The sequence below is a fragment of the Perca fluviatilis genome, chromosome 16 (genome assembly GCF_010015445.1).
Source record: "Perca fluviatilis chromosome 16, GENO_Pfluv_1.0, whole genome shotgun sequence".
In the NCBI taxonomy this organism is placed as follows: domain Eukaryota; kingdom Metazoa; phylum Chordata; class Actinopteri; order Perciformes; family Percidae; genus Perca; species Perca fluviatilis.
In genome coordinates this window covers 21,036,674-21,048,603 of record NC_053127.1, presented here as the reverse complement: position 1 = coordinate 21,048,603, position 11,930 = coordinate 21,036,674, and the positions used below count along the sequence as shown (strand labels likewise).

General features: G+C 39.5%; 1 protein-coding gene across 2 annotated transcripts; it reads right to left on the bottom strand.

Moving 5' to 3' along the window:
- Positions 1 to 150: 150 nt before the first annotated feature.
- Positions 151 to 11,497, bottom strand: trpc6a (transient receptor potential cation channel, subfamily C, member 6a). 2 transcript variants are annotated; one of them, XM_039777686.1, is made up of 14 exons: positions 11,052 to 11,495; positions 9,770 to 10,101; positions 8,753 to 8,885; positions 7,738 to 8,038; positions 6,799 to 6,984; positions 5,707 to 5,871; positions 5,348 to 5,591; positions 5,041 to 5,268; positions 4,219 to 4,483; positions 3,578 to 3,773; positions 1,300 to 1,500; positions 1,036 to 1,092; positions 611 to 686; positions 151 to 444 (listed from the first exon to the last, which is right to left on the bottom strand). In XM_039777686.1, the coding sequence occupies exons 1-14, from the start codon at positions 11,225 to 11,227 to the stop codon at positions 278 to 280; spliced, it is 2,727 nt and encodes a 908-aa protein (XP_039633620.1). In that variant the 5' UTR covers positions 11,228 to 11,495; the 3' UTR covers positions 151 to 277. The 2 variants fall into 2 exon arrangements, with proteins under 2 accessions (XP_039633620.1, XP_039633621.1); XM_039777687.1 differs by lacking the exon at positions 1,036 to 1,092 and having other exon boundaries at positions 11,052 to 11,497.
- Positions 11,498 to 11,930: the final 433 nt, after the last annotated feature.

Below are 11,930 nucleotides of genomic sequence, written 5' to 3'. Positions count from 1 at the left end.
TACTGCATATAATTCTTCAAACTTGTATAGTGATGGACTGTATTTTTGGTAGGTGAGGGAGAACAAAATGGTCCCGTTGTCTTCTCTTAAAAAGATCTGCACCCTACAACTGTACTTTGTTTCCATATAAACATAAAAACGACACAATCATGCAATCAGCAAGCTACATTTTAATATTATATTCACATACATACATTCCTATGTTTTGTCACTAGCATAGTGTATCTACCTTCAATGATAGAGAAGAGGCACTTTAAACTCTTTGAGCTGTGCAGTTTTATATATAAGTCGGGGCGACTGGCAGTGCTACTGAAGCTGCTGAAGGTGTGCTGATCTCTCCCAGCCTCCTCAGCAGTCCGTCCAGTGTCTCCAAGTTCTGTGATTTCTCCTCCAGCAGCTCATATCGCAGACTGGAGATGTCCTGCTTAATCTCTTTTAGCTCACCTGAAGAAAAATACACAAAGGCATAAATGTAAAGTTTTCATTTCAAAATGGAAAATAAAAGATTCGGAGAAAAAATACTATATGACAAGAGTAGCTTTATTTCCAAATTGAATATAACAATTTAAACAAGTTAAGTTCAGTTTCAGCCTCATTGTGTTGATTTTACCTTCAGTGATCTCGTCACTCTCTTTGTCTGCTTGGGCTTTGATGATGTAGCGCTTTATCAGACGCTTCATGATCATCTGCAACCAGAGATGGGAAAAGTGCTCAAAATCTTTGAATGGGTAGAATTTACAATACTATAACTGGACAAAGCTAGATGTAAAATAGTCCCACATTCAATTATTTCATATTTAATAAATATATTTTATTTATATAAAAGGTTTAAAATCCAGAAGTACTACGGTAATTCTTTCAGAAAATTATTGTATTACTGTATTAACGTGAGAAGTATTTTTGGAAATGCAACAGTGTAGTTTACTGCTGGGTAGTTATAGTACAACAACGTACCTTATGAGCTTTTCCTTTCTTTTGTATATAAAGGGTTAAAAATTATGTTTTTGTCTGAAATTGAAACACAAAAGTGCATACCTGATATCTGGATGAGCTGATGGAAGCACCAAATCCTGAATTTTTGCCTACTCCAAGCTGGAAAATTACACTGAAATTAACTTTATTGAACAGAATTGTGAATATTATATATAATTTATTTTTTATTATTTTTATTTATTTTTTATATATATATTTTTTTAAATAAACTTTTCTACAGGTCTGAGGTGGAACCTGTGGTGCAGCAGTAAAACCACTGGGAGGTGCTCAGGCTCTGCCTTTACACATGTCCATATTGTGTGGTACCTGGTTGAGCTGTGTCTCAGTCTTCTCCTCACTGTGTCTTGCCACATACTGCAGGAGCAGGGACTTGATGGCTGTAGCCAGTCCCAGCATAGATTTTGGACTGGGGACCAGGTTAAAGGGCACAGGGAGCGTCCTTCCCTCCTCAAAGTAGGAGAACCAAAGTTTTGCCCGAGCAAACTTCCATTCAACATCAGCATCATCCTAAAGCAAAGGGGGAAGCAAAAAGAAAGGAAGGAAACAAACAAGTTGAAAAGAGTAAAACACACCACCATAGCTACTTGAGTTTGAAGGGAATAGCTTGACATTGTGGGAAATACACTTCTTGCTCCCCTGTTTCCAGTCTTTGTGCTAAGCTAAGCTAATCAGCTGCTGGCTGTAGCTTCATATTTAACATACAGACTTAAGAGTGCAATTAATCTTCGTATTTAACTCTCAGCAAGAAAGTGAATAAGCGTATTTCCCAAAAAAAAACATAAAACATGTTTTTGATGAGATTTTGTACATAGAATAGGGTCCATGTTTACATGTGATTCATAATTAGAGTGCATACCTTAACCTACATCTGAAGTCTTAAATCTTAATGCAGACCTACTGAACAAGCCTAAACTAGAGTGTTGTGGTTTACCCATAAGAATATGTGCCAAATATGTACACTGTAAACCCAGATTTAGTTGTAATTAAACTTTTTAATGGTCACTACTTATTCTTTCATGTTTTGTTAAAAACCATATTCATTACTAAATCACATTAGTTGTTTGTAATAATCAGCTTAAGTATGCAGTACACAGATCATATTAAGCAGAGATAACTAAGGATGTAAAGTTTCTGTATGGGAGGGGCGGGGTCATTTGAACTGTCCTGTGCTAAAACGATGCAAAGGCTCATGGGGGGAAAAAAATATGTTCTGAATGGTTTCTGTCCTAGTTAAAGTGTGTTTTAATAATGTTTTGTTAATGTTTTGGGTGTGCATTTATGTTATCTGGGTTTTAGTTTTGTGTCGTTGTTTAGATATATTTATTGTTGCACCATGACCGAGACCCGGGTGGGGTTTGATCGGGTCTGGGCAGTGCAAAGGCTGGTACATTTGAAGATTGGAATCTTAATGAGTTTTGTATTTATTTCATATTTTTTGGGTTGAACATTTTGAAGACATTGTTTATAATATTATAAAAACATGAAGGACAATTAGCATTAATAGGAAAATATTATTAGTATAAGTAGTTTAATGTTGCGTAGTTTCTGTCTCACCCATGAGGAATTCTTCAATAGAATTTCTTCAAAACGTTCAAAACTGTCAGCGCATCCACATATAAATAGATACAAGCCTTCCGTGATCGCGCACCACCCCCACCCCTCCTCCACGCAGTTGCTAGTAGCCAAGGAGGACACGGAGGATTAAAAAAACATGATGGACTCTTCAGAAGAGGTAATTATCTTCACTCTATTTTTTTTTTTTTGAGTTTTGTGGAGCCAATAGTCAATGGCTTGAATGTAACGGACATTCATTATTATAAAAATGTTACGCACTAAAGCTTTAACATTATTTTGATTTCAGAAAAAAATAATTTATGTTTACTAATGCTTTTTAGTAATGACTACTAATGTAAACTGGATTTGTCTAGGGCATCAACTTAATACCGCTCAGTGTTAATACAACTTGATCTGTTAAAGGTGCAATATGTAATACTTACTGCTAGTGTTTAAAATAGTTACTGCAGTACAAATTCAAAATACTGGAGAGAGAGTTGTCTCCCCCGCTCCCTCCTCCCCAGACTCGAAGTTCACGTTGGTTGCCAGGCTGAGACTGCAGCATCCACAACAATGTTGCTAGACGCTTGTCTCACATAGCCAGACATTACTTCACAGCACAGCGGAGTAGCTAACACACTTTTTCGGCTTAAAATTACGGTAGGAACCGCTAAAAACCCAACAACCTCGCCATCCTCTCCACCCAACAGACAATCACACACTTCCTCGGCTTAGAATTATGGTAGGAACGGCTAAAAATAACACTACCTTGCCATCCTCTCCACCCGACGGAACACACTTTATTGGCTTAGAATTACGGCAACAATTGCTAAACACACTGCAAACTCCCAGCCCTCCCTGCCCCCCTCTCTTGGCCGTTGTCGGCTACGGCCGCTGAAAAGGTTAGACATTGTTTTTTTTAAGTTGCACCGTGTGTAAAAAGTTAGACGGAAGTCAACTAATTTAGGATAACACTGCACTGTCAATATTTGTGAGCTTGTACATGATGATTTAGTTTTTGATTACGAACCTCAATCTCCTGGAAGGAACTATTAATCATGGCGATGAGCATGTTGAGCAGCACTATAACCATGGTAACGTTGTAAACCCCGTACAGCACGTAACCAATGTTCTCGATGAATTTGTGTCCGTTATTGATCACGACAGACTTGACCTCAGACAGTCCAAATATAGCCCAGAACAACGTCTTGAAGCTCTCCTCCAGGCTAGATGCATGCACAGAGAAGGAAATAGAGGGAGATGAGAGAAAACCATTAATCATCTGAATGAAGCCTAAGTATGTACAAAGGACTTTATTTCTGTTACATTGCTGGGTAGGAAAAGAAAAGAAAAACTGTGTATATGATGTGATTATATATATTTTGTACATTTTTCAATAAAAAAATTATCACAAAAAATCATCTGAATGAAGATGTTAAAAATGCTCAGAAAAAGAAGGTTTCTAGGTCATTGTTGGGCACTGTTTTGAAGTATATTTGTCAGTGGATTTAATTAAATATGCTCTATTATAAGTGATTATTAGAATGTGAATTATGCTTTTATAACATCCATGTTTTCAAAAAAGCCAACCTTGATCAAGATTGTTCAAATAATAGAAAGGAAGATAGGAAATTCTTAAAGCATGTTTAAACAAATGTGGGTGTCTCTCACGTGGTGAATGCGTCATTCTGCTTCGCCCCCAGGTAATAAGAGTACAGGTTGAACATGCCGATCATGAACGCCAGAAAGACCAAGATAAAGATGACCATGAACTTGAAGATGTCCTTCACAGTCCTCCCTAGAGAGATCTGCAGTGGACCAAAGCTCTCATTGGCTGGGAGGATGTACGCGATCCGAGAGAAGCTCAGCACCACTGCCACCGCGTAGAGGCCCTCCGATACCAGCTGGGGATCTGACGGTAACCAGTAGATTCGTGCTGCAAAAAGAGTGTGAATCAGTCAGTAAACTTTTGTACACTTCTACAAGTTTATTAAATTGGGTACATTAGGACACCATAGTAGCCATTTCACAAAGAATGTATGCAACAAAGCCATTGGAACACAACTTATTATGAATATAGGAATGAAAAAGTCTTTTTGGGGATATTTCTCAAATCTTTGCTTTTATTGTGAAATGTTGGATAGTTATACCTCTTCTAACTTCCAACCATGATTAAATACACATGTGCAATCTGTGACTGAGAGATTACAAGTCTACACAAGACTATGTGTATTTTAAGGAGTCACATGCCAAAAATGTTGGGAACCACTGAACTAAGCAACTGTTTGCCTTCAAACAAGCTATTTTTGTAAATGTGATTAGTCTAAAATGGGTCTGTTTTATCCTGTTCCCAGTAAAAACAGGGAAATTCAGGCAGACGTAACTAGTGTCTCAGCAGAATATATGCTCTTATATGTACCACCTCATGCTAATTTACTGGAACAATTTATACATTATGGTATGTAAAATGTGACCATGTGTTAGCTTGCTCACCCAGTGTGAAGTAGTGTATCTCAGGAGGAAGTGTGACATTAATCAGTGTTGTGTAGTGTGTGTGTACATAGGTCTGGGCTAAGTCAGCATGTCGTAGAGTGGAGAAGCGGCAGCTGAAGGAGGCGAGGAAGATCGCCAGCATCCCAAAGTCCAGGAAGTTCCACGGTTCCACCAGGTACTCCCCAGGCCCTAGACTCCAGATCTCCTTCACCTCAGCCCAGATCATACCTGCAGCGGCACAGGTCGCATAATTTAATACATAGGCACATGGCACAATTTTCCTCCATCGTGATCGTCTAATGCTCACCTATGACCCATGAAATGATGAAGATCTCCATCCATGTGAAGGGTGTCGTGGTCATGCGGTAGAGCAGCAACGGGTCAGAGTTTAGGTTGACGCCTTCTGGGAGATGATGGTGGGTCATGTTTGGCAAAAGGATGGTGCCTGCGAAACGGTCGGCAGCATTCAGGATCAAAAGACCCAGAAAAATTGTGAAGGACGAGGCATGAGCGACAAACTTCATGAAGGGGCTACGCATCACTTTCCCCATCTGAGCGAGAGAGATAAAACAACAGGAGGATAAAAGAAAACGCCCTGCAGGGAATTAAATGTCTAGTATTTGGGAAGTCCTGTGAGTGACATTTGTGAGCATAAAGGTTACATACTCTGCTGCACGGAGCAATCCAGTAGGCCACAGCCAGTCCAGGCAGTCCTATAGCCACCGCCAGCACCACCAGCAGTTTGACAGCAGTGGTTTGTTGTCTCAGGCCGGGCATATTCTCATACCAGATACTCAGCAGCTGCTGCTGGCAGTTTGGATGAGCCACAAACTAAAGGAAAATACATTACAGGAATATAAAGGGTGGTGACAGGATGAGAGAACAGGAAAGCGGTTTCAAGCTACTCTCTCAAGTCTCAATCTCCACTCTCTCCATGCCATATCCTCTGCCTTTTTGAACTGAGTAAACTTTTTTCCTACCTGCCTGTCTGTGACATGTGTTTTTGGGTATGGAGGACCAAAGCTACCATTATAGTAAATAAATGACTCAATAACTGATTTAAGGAAATAATAATAAAAAATGTAGAAATGGAAATTTCTCACTTATCAAATCAATGTGCAGGTTGATTTGAAAATTTTTAATATTAAATATATATCATTAACATATTTGGTTCAAGTGTGTCTGTTTTCTTAGTCATAGAAATCACTTTCATTCATCGATTGTTTTTTTTTTTTTATGAAGTTTGTTAACATCATTGATATAGCTTGATGTAGCTGAGAGCTGAACCCCTTTTGAAAACGTTTTATCCATTCAAAGATTTTGCAACACCAAGACTGCTCAGCTGCCACACTGTTCCATTTTTAAATTCAAGAATATGACAAATACACATCATCCCTGTGACTACATTACTGTAATGCACTCTTACAACTTGTCTTCTGAGATTGCTTTTTAACAGAGTGAAATCGCTGCTTTTTCGACAGCAGACTCGCACCTTAAATCTCAGGGTCTGCTTGAATTCATCAGGAATGTAGAGTTTTTATTCGTTGCCACAGCTGCATTACTACATAACGTTGACGAAGAAGAAAAAAGTGATAAAATGTTCACTGTGATTTTTTAAGTTTTAATTACAAGATGTAAAATAAGTAGCTGATCAGAATGTTGGAAATCAATATAAACATGATGGATAATATTCCTTATATGACGGAAAAACACTTGCTTTTTCTCTTTGTGTCATCACCGGTTTGTGAGCTAACTGACCTTTTTGAGTTCGTATTTGATGGCTAATTTGAGCCTTGTGAGGGAGGGGCGACCTGGTAGATCATAGCTGTCTTCAGAGTCAGTTTCTCCGCTCAGTATGGCATCCACCTCCTCCGTGCTGCGACACAGATCCAGAAGGCCCACCACATAGTTCTTACATTGGCTCGACAGACAACAGTAGTCGTTCTATGAACACAATGAGGAAAACCGAATTTGTCATTTGTTACTATTTTATTTGCACTTTAACCTTAATTTTACACAATACATACACAAAAATCCATAGATGCCATTATTTTGTGGGGAATTGTTTCTAGGTTTTAGAGGAAATGTGGTCATCACTTTAAGAAGCAATAGCACCAACACTGGTGTAAGATAGAGGCTGCCAGTCATTTTGGCTATAGTCACATTCGCTTATATAACTATACCAAGATTTCAAATTTAATTTGACAGTGATATTCCCCTGACAAAAGCTCTGGAAAAGTTTGCAGATCTCAAAACTTAATCAAAGTTATTATAGTGAGACATGGCTTTATACCAAGGCTACATGAATTATTTGTGTGAGCAGTGCATTTGGATTGTGCCATGTATTTCTTGTACAGTACCTGTAGTATACTATCTTACTGTAAGGCCAGTATTAATTATAGTTGTTGTATGTGTGTGTCAGACCAACAATGTCAACAGTGACTGCAAGATCAAGACCCCCATCTGTTTCTGCTTCCTCTCTCTAAGGGCTCATAAAATGTTCTTGTGTTTACTGGCAGCTTTTACTGCCAGCTGGTTGGCAGCGACATCATGGTAAATATAGTTTTTGTGTAGCCTACTTGACGATGAGCTGGTTTTCAGGGCACGTTTACAGTAGCACTGACAGGATCATGTGCACTGTGATTACAGAAACTGAGTGTGGTGATGATTCTGCAGGAACTTTAATAACATTTGTACCTTAAATTCCTTCTCAATATTAGCCAGCATGGCTAGCTCATTGCTAAGCTCCAGGGCAGCCAGCACTGGGTCCTCATTGGACAGGGAGAGGTAAGCAGGACTAGCGAGTCCTCTGTAGGCATTGATCCTTGATCGCGAGTGGCTGAAGGAGTCAAACTGCTGCTGGTAGTTACAGGAGTCACAGCCACAGAAGTAATCATGAGGAGGATCGATGCGAGCTCCTTTACTCAGGAGGGTGTGAACTATCTCGTACTCCTGGCAGTGCGCTGCAAGGATTACGGGAGTAACGTCGTGAGAGAACCTGTGGGAGCATACACAAACATAATGATCATATACATTTACATAGATCATGTGGCATCAGCTAATTAGCATCACCACTTGCTCATTCACCAGCTGTTTGGCCACCGGCTGACTAGTAATGTCCAATCATATACATGCAGGTGTACCCTTTTGACAATGCTGTTTGCTACCACAGCTCCCTCCACCACTTCAACCTCCTCCTTTTGGTAACTTTATTTTATTACTAAGATTGAATATCCGTGTACGTGTTTGTAAAAGGAAAAGTACAAAGAATTACTTATTTGGTGAGGGATAAATATCACTCTCATTTCTGTGCAGTAAATACTAAACTACCATTAGCTGGCTAACTTAGCTTAGCACAAATAATTGAGGGGGGTAGGGGGGGGGGGCTCTAAGAAGCTCACTAAGTAATAGGTTAAATGCCATTAGTTTGAACTGTACCAAAACCAAAGTGTAAAAACAACAATTTACTGTTTTATGGTTATGTGTCAAAGTATTTCTTTTTGCCAGGCAACCAGTGAAGACTTCAGGAAATCAATGGACGTAAGTCGTTGACTCTGTTGCATGCAACAATCACAAAACAGCCCTTTAAACAGTCAGGGGCATCCGGGAGGCCCCACATGTCAGGAATTTTAGATATTTATTGCACCAGTGCTGCTGTTACACTGCTGTCAGAGGGCACAACATTTTTAATGACGCATTGTAACTGCCTTACCTTGTCCCATCCTCATCATAAGCATAAAAGTCATCTAACATTTCGGCTTGAGCAGGGCTCGCTGTCAGACGATGGGCATCTCTAAACGCCGGGTGGCATAAGAGGGCCTCTGTGATACGGACATAACCTTTACCTATCACACACACACACACACACACACACACACACACACACACACACACACACACACACACACAACACACAAACACAGAACAAAGCAGTTGTTGATAGATATTTAACAAGATAATGTTTTGTGTGATGACTTTATATAAACATAAAGTAACAACCTTAAAGCTTTACCTTCCCAAAAGTGGTGCTTTAAAGTAATAAACTCAAACAGTGCCAAAGAGCAAACTTACCAAACTCATGTTACTCACCAGCACCTTACAGCCAAATAAACTGGAGGTTTATGTTTCTAACAATTAAGCTGAGTGGCTCAACAGTAAAATAGGATATATAATGTTAACTTCTGTGCTGTTTAGGAACTATGCTTTACAACTGAGAAATCTTTTATTTGAAGATGTGCATGTATGTGTATAGCTTGTTAGCTTGCTAATCTGTAGCCTATCTGGTCAGCCCTGTCTTTTTGAAACACTTGTAATTAAAATTTTATTGTATAGGAAATTGAGTTTAACCGAATACTTTATTTTGAAGAATTAAGGTGAGCATGTTTGTACTCATGCAATGTTTAGGTAGCCTAACATAAATTGACTCTATTACAGTAAGCTATTTTGTGGCCAAACTAAGAACTGTTTTCTGTGTCACAGTTCCCTCAATTTTGACTTTATTTACCTTTATTTTGATTACCACTATCTTCCATGATGCTCTGAATTGACATGTTATCTTTAGACTTTATGAGATTTGGTGGAATCATAAATTGAATTAAAACTGTAAGGCATGATACACAATCAGTGATAAGTTAGGTGATAGTAAGGGAGCACTGCACATCAGCTTCCTGCCATGTATAATTAACCCTTTAATGTATGTTTGGCCTTAGTACACACAAATGCATCTTACTGATGGCTAACAGGAGGGCGTCACCCACTCTGGCCAAATCTGCCCTCCCCAGCAGCAGCTCCGTCACCTCCAGATGTTCGTTGGCTACAGCCAGCTGCAATGCATTCTGGCCCATGTAGTCCACAGCATTGACGTTCAAGTCGGGCACATGGAGCAGCATGCGCCGCACCTCTGGTATGTTGCCGTATTCAGCTGCCTCCAGGAAACGCTGCTCAACCTCTGACGGGCTGATTGAGGGAGCAGAGAACATGTAGGCTGGACCACGAAGAGCCTGGCGTCGTTTAACAGCACTGAGAGGAGCCATGAGCTGTCTCTCAGAGCTGCTGTGGCTGCTATAGAGTCAGGAGACATAACAAATATATATTATACTCTGATTTCTAACAGAAAGACATAATTCGTCAAAGTCAAACAACTTTACTTTACTTTTGTAGTATTAGATACTGATTTCACAGTTTAGATTTTAAACATTACTCTAAAGAAACTGAAATCTTACAGTAACTTCCCTGCAACAACCTGCAACCCAACCCCTGTAACGAACCATGTTTGGATAAAAATCTAAAAATAGATACCAATAGAGGTAAAGTGTACAAGTTTAAATGGAAATGTTGTGCGTTCAAGCTTGATTTCGCATCCATGTACAAAAGCTACAAAAACAGTTCTACTGTGCTGTGATTTTTGGGAAGACAGTGGAGGGAGATCACATCACATCTAGTACTCCTAATGACATTATGCTGATGGACCATTTACAGTATTGACTTACAGAAATCTCATTTTCCAGGTAACTGCAAGTAAAGTAAGTATAGCACTAGCACCAGTTTAATTAAAATAACATCTTTTTCATATAAATAATTATCTGATACAGGCTCATTTTCCTGCATTCAGATGTCTCATACAGTGACCCCTTAAACATGCTGTATAAGAGTATCCTTTAAGAATTTCAAGGACTATTATTGGATACTGTGTAACATCACAAACGTTAAAAATGTAATTTTGTCCTCCATCAACTTGTTTTTAGTTACCATGTATAATATAATAACTGTACACTGTCACTAACTCTTTAGGTATTTCATTGCCTAATCCAATGCCTCTTGATCAGTTTGTCAGTAGGCATGATAATCAAATATGCGGTTTAAATAAATATTGTAAAAAAAAAAATATACAAAATGTTATCCATAATTCTACTATTATTTTAACAAAACCTGCAGATAAAGGTGAACACAAAAACACACATGCCCACTACATGCACATCTGGCTTAGTAGGGGATGTCAGTAAAAGACTCACCTGAGGCATCGTCCAGAGCAACAGTTTTCCTCTCCAAAGTCATCGTACATCAGAAGGTTATCACGGCTCCGAGCCCTGGGGCTGTCGGTATAACCTGCAGGTCGGCTGTTGTGATGAACTACTGGCGGTCTGTTGTTCATTCTGGAGGTGATTAACAATAGAGGGTCCTGCTTCATAAGACGGAGTAATCAAGTGTCTGTGGTATGTCTCTCTTTCTTTCTGTCTCCCTCCCCCCTCTGTTTCTCTGTGTCCTTGAGAAAGAATGCATCCTTCTGGGTCCCACTACACTTTTATTTACAGGGCTCGTTGAACTATACAGATGTTGAGGGCAGCTCAGTGTTATGACTGAACACACTGAGGGTTGCTGGTGATATTTGGCTATATTTGTCTTACTGTAGTTGTTTCAGCTAAATCTACTTCCTGATTTTCACTGAAATTACTCCCTGCATTAGTTTTGAGAATACAGGTTAATTTGCAAAGATTAGGTAGATAAACAAGAACAGAATATTCTCAAAATGTTGTGCTTTGCCAACAGTTGCTCAGGCTGTAAAATGCTATTTTAAACTGCAGTGTTTATACATGTGGAGTTTTGTCTGTGTGTGTGTGTGTGTGTGTGTGTGTGTGTGTGTGTGTGTGTGTGTGTGTGTGTGTGTGTGTGTGTGTGTGTGTGTGTGTGTGTGTGTGTGTGTGTGTGTGTGTGTGTGTGTGTGTGTGTGTGTGTTTTGCAGGAGTAACTGATGGCTGATGAACAGCAGATGAGATTCCTCAGGGTTTAAATTCCCAGTAGGCTTTGCTTCCTGTGTTCTCCCACTCTCTACTGATCCCCGTCCAGTGTGGGAAAACGACTTCCCACCCTGCGCACACATACAAACATGTAAA